The sequence below is a fragment of the Meleagris gallopavo genome, chromosome 8, assembly GCF_000146605.3.
Source record: "Meleagris gallopavo isolate NT-WF06-2002-E0010 breed Aviagen turkey brand Nicholas breeding stock chromosome 8, Turkey_5.1, whole genome shotgun sequence".
Classification (NCBI taxonomy): Eukaryota; Metazoa; Chordata; class Aves; order Galliformes; family Phasianidae; genus Meleagris; species Meleagris gallopavo.
Genome location: NC_015018.2, coordinates 9241426 through 9261710, shown reverse-complemented (window position 1 = coordinate 9261710; position 20285 = coordinate 9241426). Strand labels below are relative to the sequence as shown.

The 20285-nt window shown below is 40.4% G+C and overlaps 1 protein-coding gene across 1 annotated transcript; it reads left to right on the top strand.

Moving 5' to 3' along the window:
- Positions 1-119: 119 nt before the first annotated feature.
- LOC104911916 (ankyrin-3-like) lies at positions 120-16927 on the top strand. Its single transcript, XM_010714240.3, has 7 exons — positions 120-336; positions 2269-2367; positions 12706-12804; positions 12894-12992; positions 13377-13472; positions 16514-16586; positions 16779-16927. The coding sequence occupies exons 1-7, from the start codon at positions 181-183 to the stop codon at positions 16874-16876; spliced, it is 720 nt and encodes a 239-aa protein (XP_010712542.1). The 5' UTR covers positions 120-180; the 3' UTR covers positions 16877-16927.
- Positions 16928-20285: the final 3358 nt, after the last annotated feature.

Sequence of the window (20285 nt, the reverse complement as noted above, 5' to 3'; positions counted from 1 at the left end):
AAAAAAAACAAAAAACAAAAACCACAAGTCAGTAACAGCTGTTGAAAGTTGTGAACACACATCCTGCTCTTCTCTTTGTTAAAGATTCTATCGCATTGTTTAATGAATAGCTTGCAATGAAGTGCTTTCTGTTGACAGAACGGCTATACGCCACTACACATAGCTGCCAAGAAAAACCAGATGGACATAGCAACTACACTGCTGGAATATGGTGCTGATGCCAATGCTGTAACCAGGCAGGGTATTGCCCCTGTACATCTGGCCTCGCAGGACGGCCATGTGGACATGGTGTCCTTACTTCTTACTAGAAATGCTAATGTAAATCTCAGCAACAAGGTAAGTGTTTCCTCTGCTTGGTGCTAAGGCAATAAACAAACACAGTGACAGGAAGGATAGAGGTCTCCAGTTTTATCCAGTATGATTCTGCAGGTTCTGAAAAACACCGTAGGTGTTTGAATACATATTGCTATTTCTTATAGCAAAGAGAGCAGCGTGCAGCAAGTGCTCTGTCAGATTGAATGAACTATATTTTGTAGTCCCCAGGTTTTGGTGATGTTTAGTACCATATGCTGCAGAGGAATGTATAAATCCATCTCCCTCCCTGTCATGTTACACTCATCTGCCAAAATATGCCACGGGAGAAAATGTCTTCCTCACCCTAGTGGTTAGTGGTGTTGGGGAGTCACTTAGGAGCCTTCAGAGATTTGCCTGTCCATTAAGCAATGGTAACAACTAACTTGCTAAGGGAAACTAGGTTTTTTTCCTTGTTTGTTTTATGAGGTCATGACAGTAAGGTAGTCAGATTTTTGTTGTTGTTGTTGTTCATTAAAGTAAGTGACTCTTCCTCCCCAGTGGATGTTTCTTACAGCACAGTGACTTTTACTGTAGTTTCTCCTGGGGTCAGGAAGAAGAAAGCTAGTAGATTTTAGTTTCTGCAACTTTATAGATTATTAAGTCTACTCTATGGTAATGTTTCTAGCAAATGTGCAGCCTTTATTCTTTAAATGCTCTCCCTAGCCATCAGAGATCTTGCAAAGTGCAGTTTCAGTATAGATTTATGTGGCTAATATAGAAGGGCACAAATTTTTCATGGAGAACATTTTTTGTTCTCAGTAGGTAAGAAGACTTCGTGTCCTCTGAGGCTGTGGATGGTGCTGCACAGGGTTACTTATTTTCAGTCCCTCCTTGAATAGGTTCTCTTGAGGGTGTTGATTTGCCCTCATGTCAGAGTGTGGGCTTGTGCAGCGTTCGATATGTTTTGTATCACTGTCATACAATCTGCCACATACACATTCTGCATTACATTGGCTATGGAGAGCATGATAACTGCTGCTTAGTATCTTGATGCAGTCTCAAAATTAGTTACCTGCAACATCTTCCAGTCCATTGCTGTTTGGTTGCAGTCTCTTATTTTCTCATTATACAGATATCAGCACCTATGAAAATAATTATCCTGTGTACTTGCTTAGCAATGCACATTTCCTCCGAATTCAGCACCTTTATATGAAGCTAGACATTTAAAGCACAACAACTCCGAGTTTTGCAATGGAAGTAAAAGGCCCTCTGTTTTCTTCAGAGTCTGCAGGGTAGTTGGGAACTGAGTGCTCAGAGTCTCAGTGCTGACACTGAGCACTTACTAAAACTTTTAAGAAGGTTTGGCCCGTAAATATTCAAGTCCTGTTGTGTAATTTACAGTTGATTACTTTTATATATTCATGCGGTGGGACCCACCTGACCATTGTTGTCATCAGCATTGCCTTTTCAAGAGCAGTATTGTTATTGCCTTTAGTCAGGAGTCCATGCTGCAAATGGTGGGTGGAATGTATGCAGTTCTGTGGAGATTGATTTGGGTTTAAGGATAGGTAAGGCTTAAATCTGAGCATATATTGCTGGTAGAAATCTTGTAGAAATCTAAGCAATTATTCAAATTTTCTTTTAAAGTCTTTCTCATTCTGAGGAAGTGAATTAGCCAGGAGGGAAAAAAAATTCTGTGTGGCTTTTTCCTCAAGTGCATTATAAAATTTGCTGTTCTGTATTTAACACAAGGAAATGTTCCTTGTGTGAAAGAAATATTATTTTCAGTTTTGAAGTTGTAGTTTCTTGCAATTGAATAAATCAGGAATCACAATACACAGCTTCTAAGTGCAGGTAGAATTTCTCACTTCTCTAATTTCAGCAGGACTTTCTGAATTTTACTGATAGTTGAATTTGTATTTAATATTTGTGTGTCACCTCTCAAGATTGTTACCTGCTGCTCCTCATTTACAGAGTGGACTGACACCATTGCACTTGGCTGCTCAAGAGGACAGAGTCAATGTAGCAGAGGTTCTTGTTAACCAAGGAGCTGCTGTTGATGCTCAGACAAAGGTATGGATGCCACTGTCAACATGTATTGTTCTCTTTCATGGAGGCAGAAGCCTGTAAATTGGTCTAGTAATCAGTTTCAGAGTGAAACAGAAAAACCAGCAGTGAAACATTCCTTGTAATAAATTGTTGTAGATTATATTTTGAACGCTGCAGACATGTAAACCTCCATGTTTAGTTTTATACTCAGTCTGTGAGCTGTAAGCTTATTTCTTGCCAAATGTTTAGATCGATGTAGATGTTTCCTACTATTGAGTTTTACTGAAGGTAAACAGGATTGAGCTGTTTTTTATGTAAAGAAACTTTCAGAAAAACTAGAACTCTCTCTTCAGGGAGTCATGTAATCTTTTACCATATGCACACACTCGTGGTTTGGTAGTTTTTACATGTTGCACGTACTAGTGCTCATCTAACAGTAGGAACAAAACACAGGAGAACTGTTATTTTACAACATCTATATTTACAGCTAGAGAAACAATATAAATGCAAAGTAGGCATTCCTGGTTATTAAGTGGTTAATAGTTTTTCCCATGACTTAATAGAGTTTGTGGAATTGAGTAGTCTTCTTTTGCTGAGCTGTTACTAAGCAGTCATCCATAGGCATGATTCTACAAGTTCATTAGTAAAGATTTACCTCTGCTCCCGGAGCTTGAATCAGCCTTTGAGACTGAATGTGCCTACATTTCTCAGCCATTCTATTTTGCAAAGTACAGTGCACTAGTCTATTTCATATTGCTGGTACATAGGAAACCGACTTTTTTGAGGGTCCTAAACAGAGAGTGGGCCCGTGTCACCCTGATGTTAGGTACTGGATAAATATTGCTCTATTCTGTCTTCAGAAATACTATTGAAGTTGAAACACATACATCTTCAGGACAAATTCAAAATTGTTTAATGCCTTTATCTGATACGGGGTATATATACATGATGATGGACACTTTCAGACTTACTGGCCTAAAAATAGTTTTGCTTAAAGTAAATAATTGGACCACTAAATAAGAGGATTTATAAGGATTTTCAGAATGATTGGGAATGGATTTTGGAACCTCAAGCAATAACTCCCCCCACTGCACAGTATTGGTTTGAGTACAGTGTCTGTGACCTAATTCTAACAAACTGTCGAGAAATTATTTTATACTTGGTGTATACCAGGCTTAGAATGTAAAGATGATGATCTCAGTGTTGATTCCACTTAAATTCTTCATGTGTTACCTGGATCTAGGAGACATTCATTTAGCTGGGTAAGAAGTCGGTTGTGATCAAGTACTTGAAGAGTAGCTGATCAAATCAGCTAAAATAAACGAGGTCCCACAGTCTGATCTGGTTATTTTAGAGACTTGTGCAAGATAGAAGGATTAAAAAATCTGTTAAGTGTGTACCCCCAAGTTAAGCGCTGTGCTTGCATCCCAGAAATGTGTGCCCAGCCGTCCAACAATACTATCATTTTGTCATCACTCTGACATTTCAAAAAAGGCTCAATCCATCATCATCTCTTGCTGCAGGTTGGCTGATTATGATTCATGATAATGGAAAAAAGTCATATGTACTTTCTGGTGTAGAATTCCAACTGCACTTTTGTTTTAAGCTATTGATTTCAGCGATGTTATTCTGGCATGAATAGTCCTTATGAAATCCCAGGAGTTTGTCCAGCTTTATACTTTTGTAACCTGCTCTCAACCTGTTTTCCAGATGAATCAGTGTAGGTTCTTGTCAGCTTGCTAAATCATTCAGCAGTAGATAAAATCAGCCCTGGTTCGTTCCTTGCATGATTTCCTTAGATGTAACTGGTTGCCTTTCTGGAGAAAGAAAATCTACCTCGTTTTGGTTTGTGTAGAACAATCTGTTCTTTTAACTTGGTCAAGAACTGAATCACCTCTTAGCCTGTAAAACTTGTCTCTGCCTTTCTCCCGCTCTTCTCCATCCCACAAATAGTAAACAGTTTAAGGAGATATTTACATCAACAGGTGCAGGCAGTCATGTGTCCCCTTTGCCTGCTCTCCAATGTCCAAATAGGATCCAGTTCTGGAGTAGTGGCCTTTCAGTCACATTAACATGGTGTGGTGCTGAGATACTGTCACAGCTGAGAAGAAGAGCATGTTTGTTGTGTTTCAGGAAAAACCTGTGCAGTTGCACAAAGTCTGTGCTGAACTGTGCACATGGCAGGATGGCTATGTGGTCAAGCAAGCATGAAACTGTAGAGACATGTGGGAAAAGGGCTTCAAATTCTTATTCAGAGATCTCTGGATGGAGCTGAATTTCTTAACTGTATCTCTGAAAGTTGAACTAGTCAGTAAGTAAAGTGAAACAAAAAAACAAAAAAACCTAAAGCAACAACAACAAAGAACAATCAAAGAATTGTATTTGACCTGTCTGCATCTTGAACCCTGTCATCGGTAATAGTTGTATCATTTTCAAGAAAAAAAAATGCATCCTGTTCATCCTCATTCTTCAGTTGTTCCTCATACATGTAACTACTGTAAGTAAAGAATTGCTTCCTAGTATAGATTTGCTTCCATGGGACATCCCCATAGCTGCCAGGACATAGAGCAGGAACTCATATGTCAGGCAAAGTCCTCAGTTATTTATACAGAACTCCTCTTGGGTGTAATAATTCTCCCATGTTTGGGAGAACATAACTATTAACCCTGTAGGCCTGTGGTGATGGCTTGTACTTTTGCCTACCGTGCTAACTCATCTCCTCATTAGGAAGAAAGTGCCTTGTGTCTTGTAGTACTATATTCTCGTGGAGTGAGCTTGGTGGTTATTCACTGACTTCTGCAGGGTGTCATCTGCTGGGTTTGCAGCAATGACATGAGCAGACCCCTCACAACCAGCTATGTGGAAGTTCTCTGTCAGATGTCCTATATCACAGGTTGTGATGAGTGGATAAGTTGCAATGCGGTGCCATGTATTTTGACATGGAATAGTTTATGCATTAACTGAACATCGTCTTGCATTCCTAAGAAAAGAGCTAGCAAGATCTGAACTTCTACAATGAAGGAAAAAGAGTTATGTGGCAAAAAGACCTCATGTTTTATACAGGTAAGGTTTGGATGACTGGCTTTGTAAAATAGCAGTTCTGTAGTTACAGGCTCTCTTGTTGAGATGGATTAGCTGTTCTGTGGGAATAAAATGTCTCTGCGTGCTTCCCCTAAAACCAGAGGCACTGGGGAGGAAGATACAGCAACAGCTGAGTTGGCTCCAAAAGCACTGTTGCTATGCTTGCATGTTTGCATGATACCATCCAGCACATCCAGTTCAGGTTTTTACTTTGTGTCAGAGGTGTGGCCATGTCTGCTCTAAAAGCCAAGAAGTCGCTCTGTACAGCTTAGTGACATTATGTTGGGGATCTCTGCCGGTCTCCAGCAGTGTCAGTACTCGCCTTTCTTTTTCTTCTCTTATTTCTCTTATTTTATATGCTTTTATTGCCTTATTTGTTGTAGGCTAGACAAACAGCCAAGTCTTTTCTCATTATTATTTATTAGATTCTCTCATCATCATGTTTCCCAATGAAATAAGTGTTGGTTGTCTCACTCCCACACAGTTTCCATCAATGGAGGAAATACTCTCAGCATGTCATTCAGCGTCTTGGGTAGGGCCAAGTGAGCTATCAGCTTCCACCTCTGGTGCGAGTTCTTTAATCATCGTTTATATATAACGTACAGTCCCTGTGAAAACATCTAGAGTTTGCAGCTTTATCACATGGAAGTACTTCTTATTTCTGCTCACGTTCACAGAGCCAATGGATATGATTTGGGGCTATTTTGTTGATTAAAAGGGAAGATTGGACAGAAACATATTTAATATCCTGAAGCTATAGCTTGGAAGAAAAAAAATCTAATACTATGGAAAACCTCTTCTGTGGGAGATCAGTCTGTGTGATTTAAAAAGGTTTAAAAAATCAAATCTAGCGTTTTAGAGAAGGCATAATGGGGTCCTGCTGCAAAGGCAGCAGCTTTTGTCCGTTCTGACGTTGCATTTATGTCTGAATTTAGGTACGCTAAAGACTATTTGATATGAAACTGTTGTGCAGTATCACGTCTATCTCAGCTTCCAATATTATGTCCTCCTTTTGCACATAATACTGGGAGGTTAAAATTAATTTGAAGCTGTGCAGTGAGCAGATGTTTCTTCTCCTAGTAATCATGTTGAGTGTGTAAAAGCTGTCCTGGCACATGTGATATTGGGTTTCGTTGCAGGGCTTCTGTGCTGAGAATTGGCACGAGTAAGTATTGTTTCATGGATCAGCAAATCTCCACATGTCATTTCTCAAACCCTTTTCCTGCTGGATAGCATTATTGTAGGGTACAGCGTTAAGGTGATGGATGGACAAAAGAAGACCAATGGGAGGGTTCAGTCAAGGATTTTCATTCTGTGCAGACTGTTTTCAGCAAACAGTTGTTACAAAGTGCTTGGTGTTGCGCCTCTGGGGAAACTGGTGGTCTCATAGTCCCTAGTTGACAACTGTCTGAGTAATAAAGCCATCATAAAACTGCCTTTTGTTCCTAAGGCTGTAGTGCTGGTAGAAGATAAAGGTGACTGAGAGGTCACAGTGTTGTTTTGCAGATTGAGCTGGGCCTTTTGTATCAGATTTATTCGGAGATTTATTCAGCTCAGCCTGCCCTACTCTGAGAAGAGCCCCATAGCAGCCTGAGTGCTACAGTGGCTCCAAACTGTGATCTCGGTTTTCTTTTGGAATAACCAATTTTCAAGTGCAGTAAGAGTGAGAGGGGGGCAGAGAAAAGGTGGAAAGTGCTATCAGGAAGAATTACGTTCACAGAACAAACACATAGACATGGTTATCTTAATGGTACATCCTCTCTCTCTCCCCTTGACTCTTGGTGCAAGCTCAGTTGTTATCCAGACATTTACGTGGAAATTTTCAGCCTAATAATGTGAGAGAGAGAATTCAGCATATCAGGCTGTGATTCAGCATTGCAGTGTGTGTGTAGGTACACAGAGGTTTACTTGGTACATTGTATCAGGACTGGATGCCCTTGCGATCTTTCAAACAAGAACATTTTCTAGCCTTATCAATGCTGGTGTACTGTGGCTTCGTTGTCTGACATATACAGCTGAAAAACAAAAGCATAGCAGCTTGAGAGTCAGCATGACTAGAAATAGGCAATCATTCAAGCTGCTAGAATTTATGGTTATTGCCGTTGGAGGATATTAAAGTAATGCACTGACAAGACACACGAGGCTTGTGATAATTTCCTTCAAAAAATTGAGGAGCAAAAAAAATGAGTGCTCTGTGTTTGCGTGTTTCATGAGGATAAAAAAGCTAAGTATTTCTGATTTCATTTTTCTGGCACTTATTCTTGTGGCTTTTGATAAGCCTTTCCCAGCTGCTAACTTCCAGATTGCTGCTCATTCTTCAGAACAACAAGTAGCAGCATGGCAACTGACTGCAAGAAGGTGATGTGCTTTAGAGCTGTGCTTTAGAGCTGTGCTTTAGATTAAACAAAACCCATGATTTTTCTTGGAAACAACTTCTTTAATATTAGGATGTCTGCTAAATCCCTTAGCAATTATGCCAGTAAATATGACTCTGCTTTGCAGAAACGTTTGTAATTTTAGGGACGTACATATACATACATATATACATGTATATATGTATGTATGTATATGTATATATAATATGTATATATAATTTCAGGGTAATTTCAGGGACATACATACATATATATATATATATTTCTTGATAGATATATAACTACATATATACATATATATATAGTTCTTGAAGCAAATATTTTAGTCTCCTGTGTACATTTCTATGGGAAATGGAAGTAGCAATGAGAATCAGTGCTGTTGTAGTAAATTTGATTGTGTAATCACAGAATCTGCCAGTCAGTGTGTTTCAGAAAAGTTAACAATATCTGTTCTCAGTGAGTATGTTGAGATGTTGAAGCTTCTGAAGTCCCACTAACCAATAGATTTCAAACACTCTGTGGGAGAGAGAAGAAGGTATCAACAGTGACTTAGAACTGGAAGAGGTGATCACGTTAAAAAGGTTCAACCAAAGACCCAAGTCACAACTGGTGCCACTAAACAAAAGCACCAGTAGTAAGTTCTTAGTAATTGGAGACTCTTTGCTGAGAAGCACTGAGATGCCCATCTGATGCCCGGATAACCTCTCTAGAGAGGTTTGCTACTAGCTAGGGACCCACATTCTGTACATCAAGAAGAAGATATCAGGTATGATGAAACCACACAGCTACTATTCCCTCCCGGTCTTTCAAGCTGAGTCACACAAAGCTGCGACCAGGAAATTAAAAAATGTAATAAAGACTTCACATCCCTTTGTCCTTAGAGACAAAGGAGTGGAGTAAAGCTAGCTACTCTTGTAAGGATGCATTCCTGCAAGCACATGAGCTTTCCGTCCCTCAGAATTAGAAAGGAGGCAGGAAACTGGCAAGTCTTGGCAAGGACCTGCTGGTCAAATTGCAGGAAAAGAAGGGCATGTATAGGCAGTAGAAACAAGGATGTGTCACCTGGGAGGAATACAGGAATGCTGTCCAGACATGCAAAGATGGGATTAGGAAAGACAGAGTGCAGGTGGATCTGAACTTGGTGATAGATATTAATAACAAGAAGGGGTTCTATACTACATTGGTCAGAAGAGATAGGCCAAAGGGAGCATACCACCTTTGACAAATGTGAAAAGAGAACTGGTTACAACAAATACAGAAAAGACTGAGGTACTCAATGAGTTCTTTATCTCAGTCTTCACTGATAGCTGGGATTCATACCTTTCTCACATCCCTGAACTTCTTGGTGGGAACTGGGAGAGCAACTCTACCCTACTCTAAGGGCAGAGCAAGTACGAGACCACCTCATGAGACTGAATGTGTACAAGTCCATGGGGCTGGACAGCATGCATCCCAGGATCCTAAGGGAGCTGACTATGGTTGCCAGGCTGCTCTCCATCATATCTGAAAAGTTGTGGCTGTCAGGCAAAGTCCTTGGTGACTGGAAAAAGAAAAACATCACTTCCATTTATAAGAAAGGGGAAAGGAAAACCCTGGGAACTACAGGCAGGTGAGCCTCTGAGTCTCTGTGTCCATGTCCAAGATCATGTAACAGATCCTTCTGGAAGGCATGTTAAGGCACATGAAAGTTGAGCAGGTGATCCAAGACAGCCAGCATGGCTCCACCAAGGGAAGATTGTGCCTGACCAATCTAGTGGCCTTCTGTAATGAAGTGATGGCATCAGTGTACAAAGGGAAGGCTAATGCTGTTATTTGCCTAGACTTTGCAGTGCTTTTGACACGGTCCCTCACCACATGCTTGTCTCTAAATTTGAAAACGTGGATTTGAATGGTGGATTATTTGATGGATAAGGAACAGGTTGGAAGGTCACAACCAGAGGGTAGTGGTCAGTGGCTCTGTGTTCAGGTGGAGGTCACTGATGAGTGGTAAACCTGCAGGGGTCTGTTTTGGGACTGGTATTCTTTTAACATCTTTATCAGTGTCATAGATGATGGGATTAAATGTACCCTCAGCACATTTGCAGACAACAACTTCCAGACCAAGCTGAGTGGTGCAGATAATACAGCAGAAGGAAAAGATGTCATCCAGAGGGACCATAATAAACTTGAAAGCCGGGCCAATGTGAACCTAATGAGGTTCAACAAAGTGAAGTTCAAGGTTGTGCACTTGAGCTGGGGCAATCCCAGTTATGTGTACAGACCGGGAGGAGATCTCCTTCAGAGTAGTCCTGTTGAAGAGGACTTAAGGGTCCTGGTAGATTGAAAAATAAATAAATAAATAAAAACACAAAAAAACACAAACCAGCAGTGTCCACTTGCAGCCTCCCAGACCAACAGTATCCTGGGCTGCATCAAAAGAGAGGTGGCCACCAGGGAGAGAGAGGTGGTTGTCCCTATCTCTTCTGCTCTCATGAAGTCCTATCTGGAGTATTGTATCCAGTCTGGTGCCCCCGACAAAGGAAAGATGTTGAGCTTTTGGAGAGGGTCCAGAAGAGGACCACAAAGATGCTCAGAGGACTGGATCAACTCTCCTATGAAGACAGGCTAGGAAGATGGGCTTGTTCAGTCTGCAGAAGAGAAGACTGTGAGGAGACCTCATTATGGCCTTCCAGTATTTAAAGCAACCACTTCAAAGCGAGAGTTGAGATCAGTTGTCCTGACTCTCTCTCTCCAGATTTTAATGTTTCAGAGTTATTAACAGGGGGTTCCGAGAAGGCGGCCGTTGACTTTGCTTTTATCTCTCCAGTTGGTCTTACAATGTATGATTCTATATAGGCCTGTATTTTGAAGGGGTAGAAGGGAGTTAAGTTTCTTGTATGAGGAGGTTTCACTGCATTCTTTTAAATTGATGTTTCCATAGTTTGTTTAATCTGAATTTGTTTGAAATGTTGGAGCGGAGAGACAGAAGTTGTGTTTAAGGTACTTGGTATGAGAGTGCTCATCTTTCTACTGAAGTTTCAAGACTGCAGCTACTCTATGGGGAGCCATATCACACTTTGATCCTGGGCACTACTTGGAAGCTCTCAGGCCAGCCCTATGCTAACAGTGACTGTAAGGCAATGTTCCAGCGTTCCGGTCACAATGACTGTTTTAACTAGCATTTGGGCTTTTACCACTGCACAACTGTTCAAGAGGAAAAGTTCATTGTAGTCATTTGGCATCTGATCCAATGTTCGTATAAGTCAGTGGAAAAATTCATTCTGCTGATAACAGTGGAATTTGAATCTGTCACTGTTTCTTGCAATCATTAACTCGTCTTGGTTGTCAGAGCTAGAAGTTTCTTTAGATGGCAGTATGTAATTAACTGAAAGAAATATACACACCCTAATTTAAAGTAACTGGTATAGCTACCATCTGCTAGCAGATACAGATACAGATGAAAATAGGTTGTGTGAAGTAGCATCAGAGTCAAAATGTCATGAAGAAAATGGTGCACCTAAACCCACAGGCAGTTGAAACTTTCCTCCGGTGGAAATTGTTTGAGGGGTTTTCTTTCTTTCATAGATTCATAGAGGTTGGAAGGGTTCTTTGGAAATCATCTAGTTCAAACCCCCTGCTAACGCAGATTCCCTAGAGAAGGTTGCACAGGAAAACGTAGCTCTGACCTCACAACTTGAACACGTAGCGTAGGGCTGACTCCTGAACCCCAGCCCAAGGCAGACCTTGGACTTGCCTTCCTCAGTGCTTTTGACCCAGTTGTCTCAACTTGCCACACCTCACTGAGGTGTGTGTGCATAAATGAAGGATGGCAGACTACAGCTTTTAACTCTGTGTGCCTTCTGGGCAGTAGATTTTTTTTCTTCAGCAGAAAAGTGAAGACCCTTTTTCTGTTTTTGAACTCTGATTAGATCCATGGGTCAGTGCAAGACCAGCACCTTTCAGTGTTTCTGCCCACAGGTTTAGGTTTCTGGATCTAGTTCCAAATTGTTTAATCTTTGGTCCTCTGTTTTATTTTATTGTGTTGTTAACACTTAATGTAGCTGGCTTTTTTTGTTTGTTTGTTTTTAAGTGATAGGTAATATTCTTCTTCTATTAACCATTTTTGGAAAAATTTCCAAGATGTATAAACTTACTATAAGAAGTCATTTAGTTTTGTTTAGAGCATTTGATGGGTGTCTCTCAAAGTTGACGAATGATTTTAGTCTATTTATTAGTAATGGAAACCAAATAGCAGGAACATTCAACTTTCTCTTCTTTGCAGTTGCCAAGAAATGCAATTTCTTACAGTTTGTGGTACACAAGGCCAGACACCAAAAAAAAAAAATCAGATCTTGTTGTCTTAAAGCCTTAACTCACTAGTCAGTGTTCCAGTTTCTGTAGGTTTGTGTTGCTCTTGCAAAGCTGAGGCATCTGTTGCACTGTTTTTGGTCTATCTTTTGGGTATTTCTGTCAGAATGGATGGACTGCAAATTGCTCTGTAGCTGAGGTAGACCTCAGCATGCTTAGTTTTTAGTAAGTTGCTACTACTAGTTTGTCATCACACTGCAGGAACACCAGTCAAACATATGAACCTCACTGTGCAAGGTAGTATACACACATTCATTTAAAAAAACAGGATCCTCTCAGAGACCTGATGATCTGAGTGTTGGAGAGGAAAGCGAATAGTTAATCAGTGTTGCATATGTTGAAGACTACAGAAATACGAGGCAGTCAGATGTTTATGAAGAATGGAACTTGAACTGGCATTAGTGAGAGGCGTTTTTCCAAAGTTGCTGTGTTTTTGGGTTTTTTTTCCACGTAGACTAAGAAATAAAACTTGACAGGATTTTTGCTGCTTCATGTCTGGTGTTTTTTTTTTTCTCAAGGGATGCATGGGATTATTCATATTTTCTTATGTCCATTCTAGATGGGATATACTCCCTTGCATGTTGGCTGCCACTACGGAAACATAAAGATTGTTAACTTCCTTCTGCAACATTCTGCAAAAATCAATGCCAAAACGAAGGTGAGTTTTCCGCCTCTGCTTCACTCGTTCTTTGGAGGCAGCAAGTTTGCTGTGTCCACCATAGTCTTTCCCTTTCCTTGTGCCTGCAGAACGGGTACACGCCGCTGCACCAGGCTGCACAGCAGGGGCACACCCACATCATCAATGTTCTGCTCCAGCACGGTGCGGCGCCCAATGAGCTCACTGTGGTAAGTGCCAAGAAGCCACTGCTCAGTCTCGGTCATTCCACCCTGCATGAAGCATTGTGTCCCTGCTGTGTTTGAGTAAAGGAAATGACAAAAAAATGTGATGAGGGGGAGGAAAAGAGCAGAGGAAGGCTATTCCAATCGCTTATGTGTTCTGTGTCCTCCATTGTCTCTTCCAAAACAAGAACAGCAAACATCTGCAGAATGTTTTCTTTTTCATCCCATTTCTGTAGACTTAAACTCTTATAGTTACATATTCTACTACCCAAAATCTATATCAGTCACCAATATGCAAATATTTGTGTACTTCATTATTATGCATTTTTCTCTAACTAGCAATTTCTACACCTAGCATTCAGCTTTTCATACAAATTTTTCAATTGCTAGAATGGAAACACTGCCCTCGCCATTGCAAAGCGACTTGGCTACATTTCAGTCGTTGACACATTGAAGGTGGTGACAGAGGAGACCATGACTACAATTGTAAGTACAGTTTATTTCAGTAGTGGAGGGAAGGATATTTCCTAAGCCAACATGTTCATCTTTGTTTAGTTAGATGTCTAGTGAGATTTCAGTCTAATTTCTACCTAGCTCCTTTTAGCACAATAAAGTAGATATAAAGTCAGATGTAGGCAGAAACGTATGGCAGAAAATGGCACTGTAAAGGGCTAGTCATAGCTGGCCTGTTTTTTATAGCATACTTTGCTTATTGCATAAATGACATGAATGCAAACTGGTTTGTAGTGGCAAATACATTCGTAGAAGCTTCTTGTAAACTATAGCTGTTTCTCCCTTTTAAGAGGATGCAGTTTGCCAAGGGAATTATGTATGCAGGGTGGTACTGGCTGTAAGAGTAATAATTGCAAAATAAAAGTGAATGGAATTTACTTAGAGGCAGCTCTTTGCATTATCTCTGGTGGCTTCTGAAAGATGGCTTATACATGCAGCCAGCATCTGCAACTCCAGCTGACATATCCGTGAACTCCACCTCATCTGCCTTGTCTCTCAAGAAGGCTTGATGTATGTTAGCCAGAGGAGACTAAAGAAAATAGTCAGATAATGCCTATCAAAAAATGGCAATTACCAGAATTAAATATATTTTTCAAAGATCTTATGGCAAACTGCCTTATGAAGACTTCTCGTAAAATGCGGAGCCTCCATGAACAACCATAGAAGTAAAGCAAAAACAGAGCATTAAGAACATAAATTCAGAGCACTAGCTCCTAATTGACTTTTTCCTTTTTGCAACCTTTTAGTGCTTAAAAGGGGAGTCATATGCATGTATGTATTTTTAAGCATGTAGGAGATTGAAAACAGTTATTGTACATTCCATGTTTTGTCATCAACCATTTGTGTGGTCTGTCAGTGCAAGCAGGTGGTTGCAATACATTTGAGATGACGAGCAATTTTTAGTTCAATTTAAAGATCAGGCTGTGAATTGTTTTAGAAGAAATGTTAGATGCTGAGAAGCCTGTACTACAATCTGCGAGTACCTATGCTGAAGACAAGCAGAGAAATAATTTCCACAAAAACTGAAATATGCTGTTTATCAGTCACAATTGTGTAACTGGCAGACTGTGGAAACCTAAACATGAGATCTGATTTACAGCCGAGTATCTTAAAAATTCAGATAGCTATTTTTGGGGGCATGTGGCTAAATAACTCCCTATGGTAAGTTTAACAAAACCAGGATGAGCATAGCTAGTTTTACTGTGATTTGTTATTCTTTACTGAAAGTCTGTTTGTGCCTGAAAAAAGTCCTGTGATTTTGCTAGCTTAACAGCAATGTGTTAAAAATACCACAAAATGAAAGAATTCTGAAGCTTTTTATTGGTTTTGTGATGTTTGAGCATACAGGCAATCTTCTGCTATTTCAAGGGATGGCAGTAGCTTGAGAAAGGTGAACTGTGACATAAGTAATTATGAGGCAAGAGAAAACCCAAAATATTTGTAAATAGATGAAGATAGAAAAGCTGTTTTGACCTGATCTTGTTAATGATTTCTTATTTGTATATGAAGAATGAGAAGTGATAGTGATTAAAAACACAAACAAGGGCAAGTGTACGGTCCTACACCTGGGGAGGAATAACTGTATGCATCAGAATAGGTTCAGGGATGACCTGCTAGAAAGGAGCTTTGTGGAGCAGGGCTTGGGTGTCCTGGTGGACAGCAGGTTGATCGTGAGCCAACAGTGTGCCCTTGTAGCTGAGAAGACTAATGATATGCCTGGAGTGCCTTAAAAAGCATGCGAACAGCAAATTGAGGGTGGTGATCCTGGTGAGGCCACATCTGGAGTGCTATGTCCAGTTCTGGGCTTCTTGGGTCAAGGAAGACACACAGGGATCTCGTAGAGAGTCAAGCAGAGGGCCACAAAGATGATTAGTGGCCTGGAGCATCTCCCTTATGAGGAAAGGCTGATATCTGGGACTATACAGCCTGGAGAATACTAAGAGGGTATCTTCTCAATGCTTATAAATATTTAAAGGACAGGAGTCAAGTGGATGGTACCAGGCTCTTTTCAGTGGTGCCTAGAGACAGGCAAGGGGCACTAGGCACAAACTGGAACACAGAAAGTACTATATGAACACGAGGAAAAACTTCTTTACTGTGAGGGTGACAGAGCACTGGAACAGGCTGCCCAAAGAGGTGGTTGAGTCTCCTCTGGAGATATTCAAAACCCAGCTCCATGCTTTTCTGTGCAAGTTAATGTAGGGAACCTGTAGGGAACCTGCTTTAGGAGGGGTTGGGAGTACTTTAGATTCTTATTTTTTGAACTCCACTCCATGAACTCTATCTCTGGAGTGCCTCCTGTGTGACCTAAAACTTTACCAAAGTGCTTATTGCACTCTACTCAGCTGGAGAGTACAATGTACATGGCCATATATTTTGTGGGATACACAGGTATTCTAGGAGCAGCTTTGAGGCATTCAGGATATCTTTTTTCTGCTTTTAATTTTTTTTTTTAATCTTGATCTTTGTGTCTGAATCAACATAGGTATCATGATGAAAATCAACAGCTTCTTTGTTAAAACACAAATTCTGTAATGGGTTTTATTTAGCTTACATGTAGTTACAGTTGTTTTCACTTGTGGGAAAAACACAATTCTTATAGAGGAACCTCTGAAAAATTTCACATGTAATTTGAGAGCAAGCTTATTCTAACATAGTTGGAGTTGATCATCTTAAAGGTCTTGTCCAACCTAAAAAAAATCCACAATTCTATGATTTTTCTGCTGAGAAAGGAGAAACACATCCCTCAGAATGAACATCAGTATAGTTTAAATATGGATGACACACTCCTGCTTAAAATTTAGATGACTTTTCAGAGAGTTCTTATAAATACTCTTAACTTGCTTAAAGGTAGTATTTCTTATTTCTGTATTATTTCAGTGTAGTCTTTTTCAATGTGTAGTTATATTCATCTATGGAAAGCCAGGGAATAAAAAGTTGAAAAGAATCCAAACAAGAGTTTTGCTAAATGTAGATAAAAATACACCCTGAAATGATTTTTTTTTCTTTGACAGACTGTTACAGAAAAGCACAAAATGAATGTACCTGAAACCATGAATGAAGTTCTTGATATGTCTGACGATGAAGGTATCAGATAATAAAAAACCTTCTCACTTATTTTTCAGTCTGTTATTGTAAGAAGTGTTGGTTTTTGTTTGCTTTTTTTTAAGTACTAGTTGGATATGCTCTCTGCATATACATTATTGTTTTACATTGATTTATTGACTCATTGATCATCTATGCTTTTATTTAATTATTTTGTGTATTTAAATCATGCAGTTCGTAAAGCCAATGCCCCTGAAATACTCAGTGATGCTGAATATTTGTCAGATGTTGAAGAAGGTATTTGTACATTTTTGTGTTGCAGTGATATTTAACTTGAGCCTCTTCCTTTTACTATGTCTTACTGGAAACTAATCCTTTCAGATAATCTTCTTATCCTACTAACAACAACTTCTGCTTTACAGTTTAGAATGCTTTCAAAAACTCTTCAAGCTGTTAATGATAATCTCTATTTTTTTTTTCCTGAATGTCTTACTAATTTCTAAATGAAATTACCTCCACTTTTCCTGGAAGGGTTCTTTTGCTGCTGCTTCTGTAAAGTAGAGAATTGGTTTATTATTGCAACTGAAAAATATCAGACAAAAGGGTCAAATATCAAAATACTTTAAAAGAAATAGCTGATAGTGAAAGTGAAGGACAAAAGGATGGGTGGTATTTTGTTTTTTATTTTAATTCTTCTGTGCGTTCAGCTATGAAATTATCGATTTACATTGACTGTCAACCCTTAGCATAGAAAGAAATATTTTTAGGATTCAAAACAAAACTGTATTTTAATCATAATGTTCAGGAAAACCACAATGGATTACTTTTGTCCTAAGCAAAGGGGATGCTGTGCTGAACTCAGCAAGTTGTGTTTCTTGGGATTAATGGTGTACTCTTGCAGCTGGGATTTCTGCATTCTGTATCATTCTGCAAGGTGATGTGTAGTCCATGAGTGGGGCAATAAACCATGTCTTCTCAGTGCCTCAGGATAAGATTTAAGCTGCTCACTCCTCAGTGTCTGGCTGGGCTGACACAGTTTCAGTGGTCTGTTAAGTATCTAGAACTCATTTGGTAACTCCTTCCCTCCCAACCACCATCCCCTGCTAGGTCAGACCTCCCGTGGTGCGGACATGCAGGAGCCTGTGCGAGTCCCACCAGGAACTGCAGGCTTCTAGAGGCCACAATGGGATTAGGTTCCCATGTCACACTCAGAGACAGGAAGGTCTTGTGTTGAGGAAGGGAATGATGGCAGCACCCCAGAAGCTTTTAGTGTGTCTTTGGTCACTTGCATTAGAGCTGCAGATTTTCCTTCTCTAGCGGGGAGAGAAGAGACTGAGTCCAGTTAGCTTGTGGCTGTGTAGTCAGCCTCTTTCTTTGTGCCAAGTAATGTGTTTACATGTTTATAGCACTTAAGCAGCATGGTGTAAAAGCTGTAAGAGAAGCTTACTGTGTGCAGCTCTTGTTTAATTCATTCACTGAGGCTTTTGTTTTCAGTTTGTCAGTGTTCCTATATTTGCATTCTTAAATAGATCACGTTCTTACTGTGCACCTGTGTTTTCCAAGTAACTCTTCTGGGCTATTGTACTGCTCAAAATACTGCATTGTTGTAACTGGCTGGAATGCAGATGCCTAATAGTTAGTTAATAGAGCAGCAACAGCTGCCTTAGCCCGTGGCACAGCATGAGGTTTGCTGCAGATGAGAAACGCCTGCGTAGGGTCAGAATATTAGATCCAAGATGTTAAATGTGTCCTTCATGTATGGAATCACTTCTAATGTCCAAATGCATAACTGAAGGGAAGTGAGAGACCTGTGGGAGGTTTTTGTAGTCACAAACTCTCCCTTCAGGGAAAAATAAATAAATATTAAGGATATGGGTAATCTAATCAATTCCTTACCTAAAGAGTATATTCTGCAACCATGCTGTTACTGGGGAAGCTAAGAGGCTGGCTTACACGTAACAAGGTTGTTTTCAAAGCCTACTGCTGAACTGGAGCTCTCAAATCAGATAATAGGTATTTTATTAATCCATGCCAGAGCACTGCAGTCTGCAAATGTGGGAAATTACAGGCTTTGAGGCAGTAACCACTGTCCTGTCTCTTTCTTCTGCCTTGTGCATCCTTGAAGACAGGATACTGATGCCCTTTCCTGCAACTGCTGGGTGCTGACAGAGTGTTTCTTCAGGGTGGTAACAAATCTCATAGTCAGGGAATAGATCTCCAGATGAGAGATGGACACAAATGTATATCCCAAACCTTCATATTCAGATCATCAACCAAACCATTCAGTGCAAAATTTGCCCCATAATTTCTCAGTTTGCAGAAAACCGCAAGGTTTCTCTCCTAAGAGCAATTGAAGGCTTGAAGCTGAAAGTAGTCTCAGAGCTCAGAGACAAGTGTGTCAGGGAACTGCTTCCTTCTATTTGCTGCTTGCTGTGTCTACTAAATAAGCACTTACTCAGAAATGGTGTAATTTCCCTGCAGTGGAGAGTTTAGTTTGCAGTTGGCCCAAATGAGAAGGGACTCATTTTCCTAGAGTACTCTGGAAAGCTTGGCCAAATGAGGCTATGTGCTGGGAAACTGCTTTACCACAAAAGAGAAATGGCCAAAACAAAAACCCAACAATAGTTTAAGTGTTGAAAATTTAGAATGCACATGTAGTGCTGAGCTTTAATTTTTTTATTTGGTCTTCAGTAGGTAACTCTTTTTTGGTGTAAATAAGGACACTGTTTTAAACCCATTTAATGGATATTCCTCTCTCTGTAGGAGTAAGTATCATGCTAATCCATCTCTGGCAGATTAGGCAGGTGCCCGAGGAGGAAGTGAGGGCACACAGCCTGATCCCAGAGCAGGTGCTGGGTTACGGAAATGAGCGCCTTTAAGACAGGTCAGGACATTCTCAGGAATTAAAGTCTGTTACAGTGATTTTAGGAGGCATGAATTTATTATATTTTTACACTCAGGAGTTTTCTGAGACTGTCTAGATTCACTTTTACAGATCAGCAAAAGTTTCAGTCGTTTGATCCTGGCTTTTCTCCAAAACCTTGGCTAAAACCAGAAGTGTCCTGCTCTGCCACCAGACAGCTCTGGACAGGCTGTGACGAGGGAGTGGCAAAAGCAAAGCCAATGACAAATGTCTGTTTGGACCCCAAGCTATAATGAAATGTAGCTTGGGACAAGCCACATGATCCTTTCGCTCCTGCTGCCAGAGAGCCGTGTTTGTCCCTGGCCTCTAAAAAGAGCTCAGGCGCTGTAGTTTTGCAGTTCCCAGCTGTATGAGATGGGCTCTGAGGAATCAGGAAAATGGGGAAAGCCTGAGAATAGATGACAAAGGTGATCAGAGATACAGAAAAGCTTCTAGGGAAGAAGAGAGTAAAGAGAGTAGGATTATCTATCACAGAAGAAAATCTCGAGGGATGAGCTAGAACATGTGAGGTAGTGGGTGGCAAAGGGAGTGGTGAATGGGCTGCTTGCTGCATCCCCTGAAGTCCACAAACAGGATGCACGGGTGAGACCAGCGAGGTATAGGTTCAGCCTAAGTGAAAAGGACTGCTCTTAGTGCAAGAGCTGCTTGCAGCGTGGGACCCCTGCACACGTCCTTGCTTTGGAGAATGCAAGAAGTCTATGCAGGTTCAAAATGTAAATGGAATGATTAAAAAAATAAGCCTTTTGTGACAATATCAACCCCTCTCCCAGAAAAATCTGTTTGCACTAGCTGCTGGCTAGAGTCCTGGAGGACTTCCA

What these genes read in the sequence shown, in the direction of transcription:
- LOC104911916 (XM_010714240.3), top strand. Translation starts at nt 181, where the DNA reads ATGGACATAGCAACTACACTGCTGGAATATGGTGCTGATGCCAATGCT. An exon ending in AGGAGACCATGACTACAATT is followed by an intron (nt 13,473 to 16,513) that starts GTAAGTACAGTT and finishes TTTCTTTGACAG; the next exon opens with ACTGTTACAGAAAAGCACAA. An exon ending in TGATATGTCTGACGATGAAG is followed by an intron (nt 16,587 to 16,778) that starts GTATCAGATAAT and finishes TAAATCATGCAG; the next exon opens with TTCGTAAAGCCAATGCCCCT.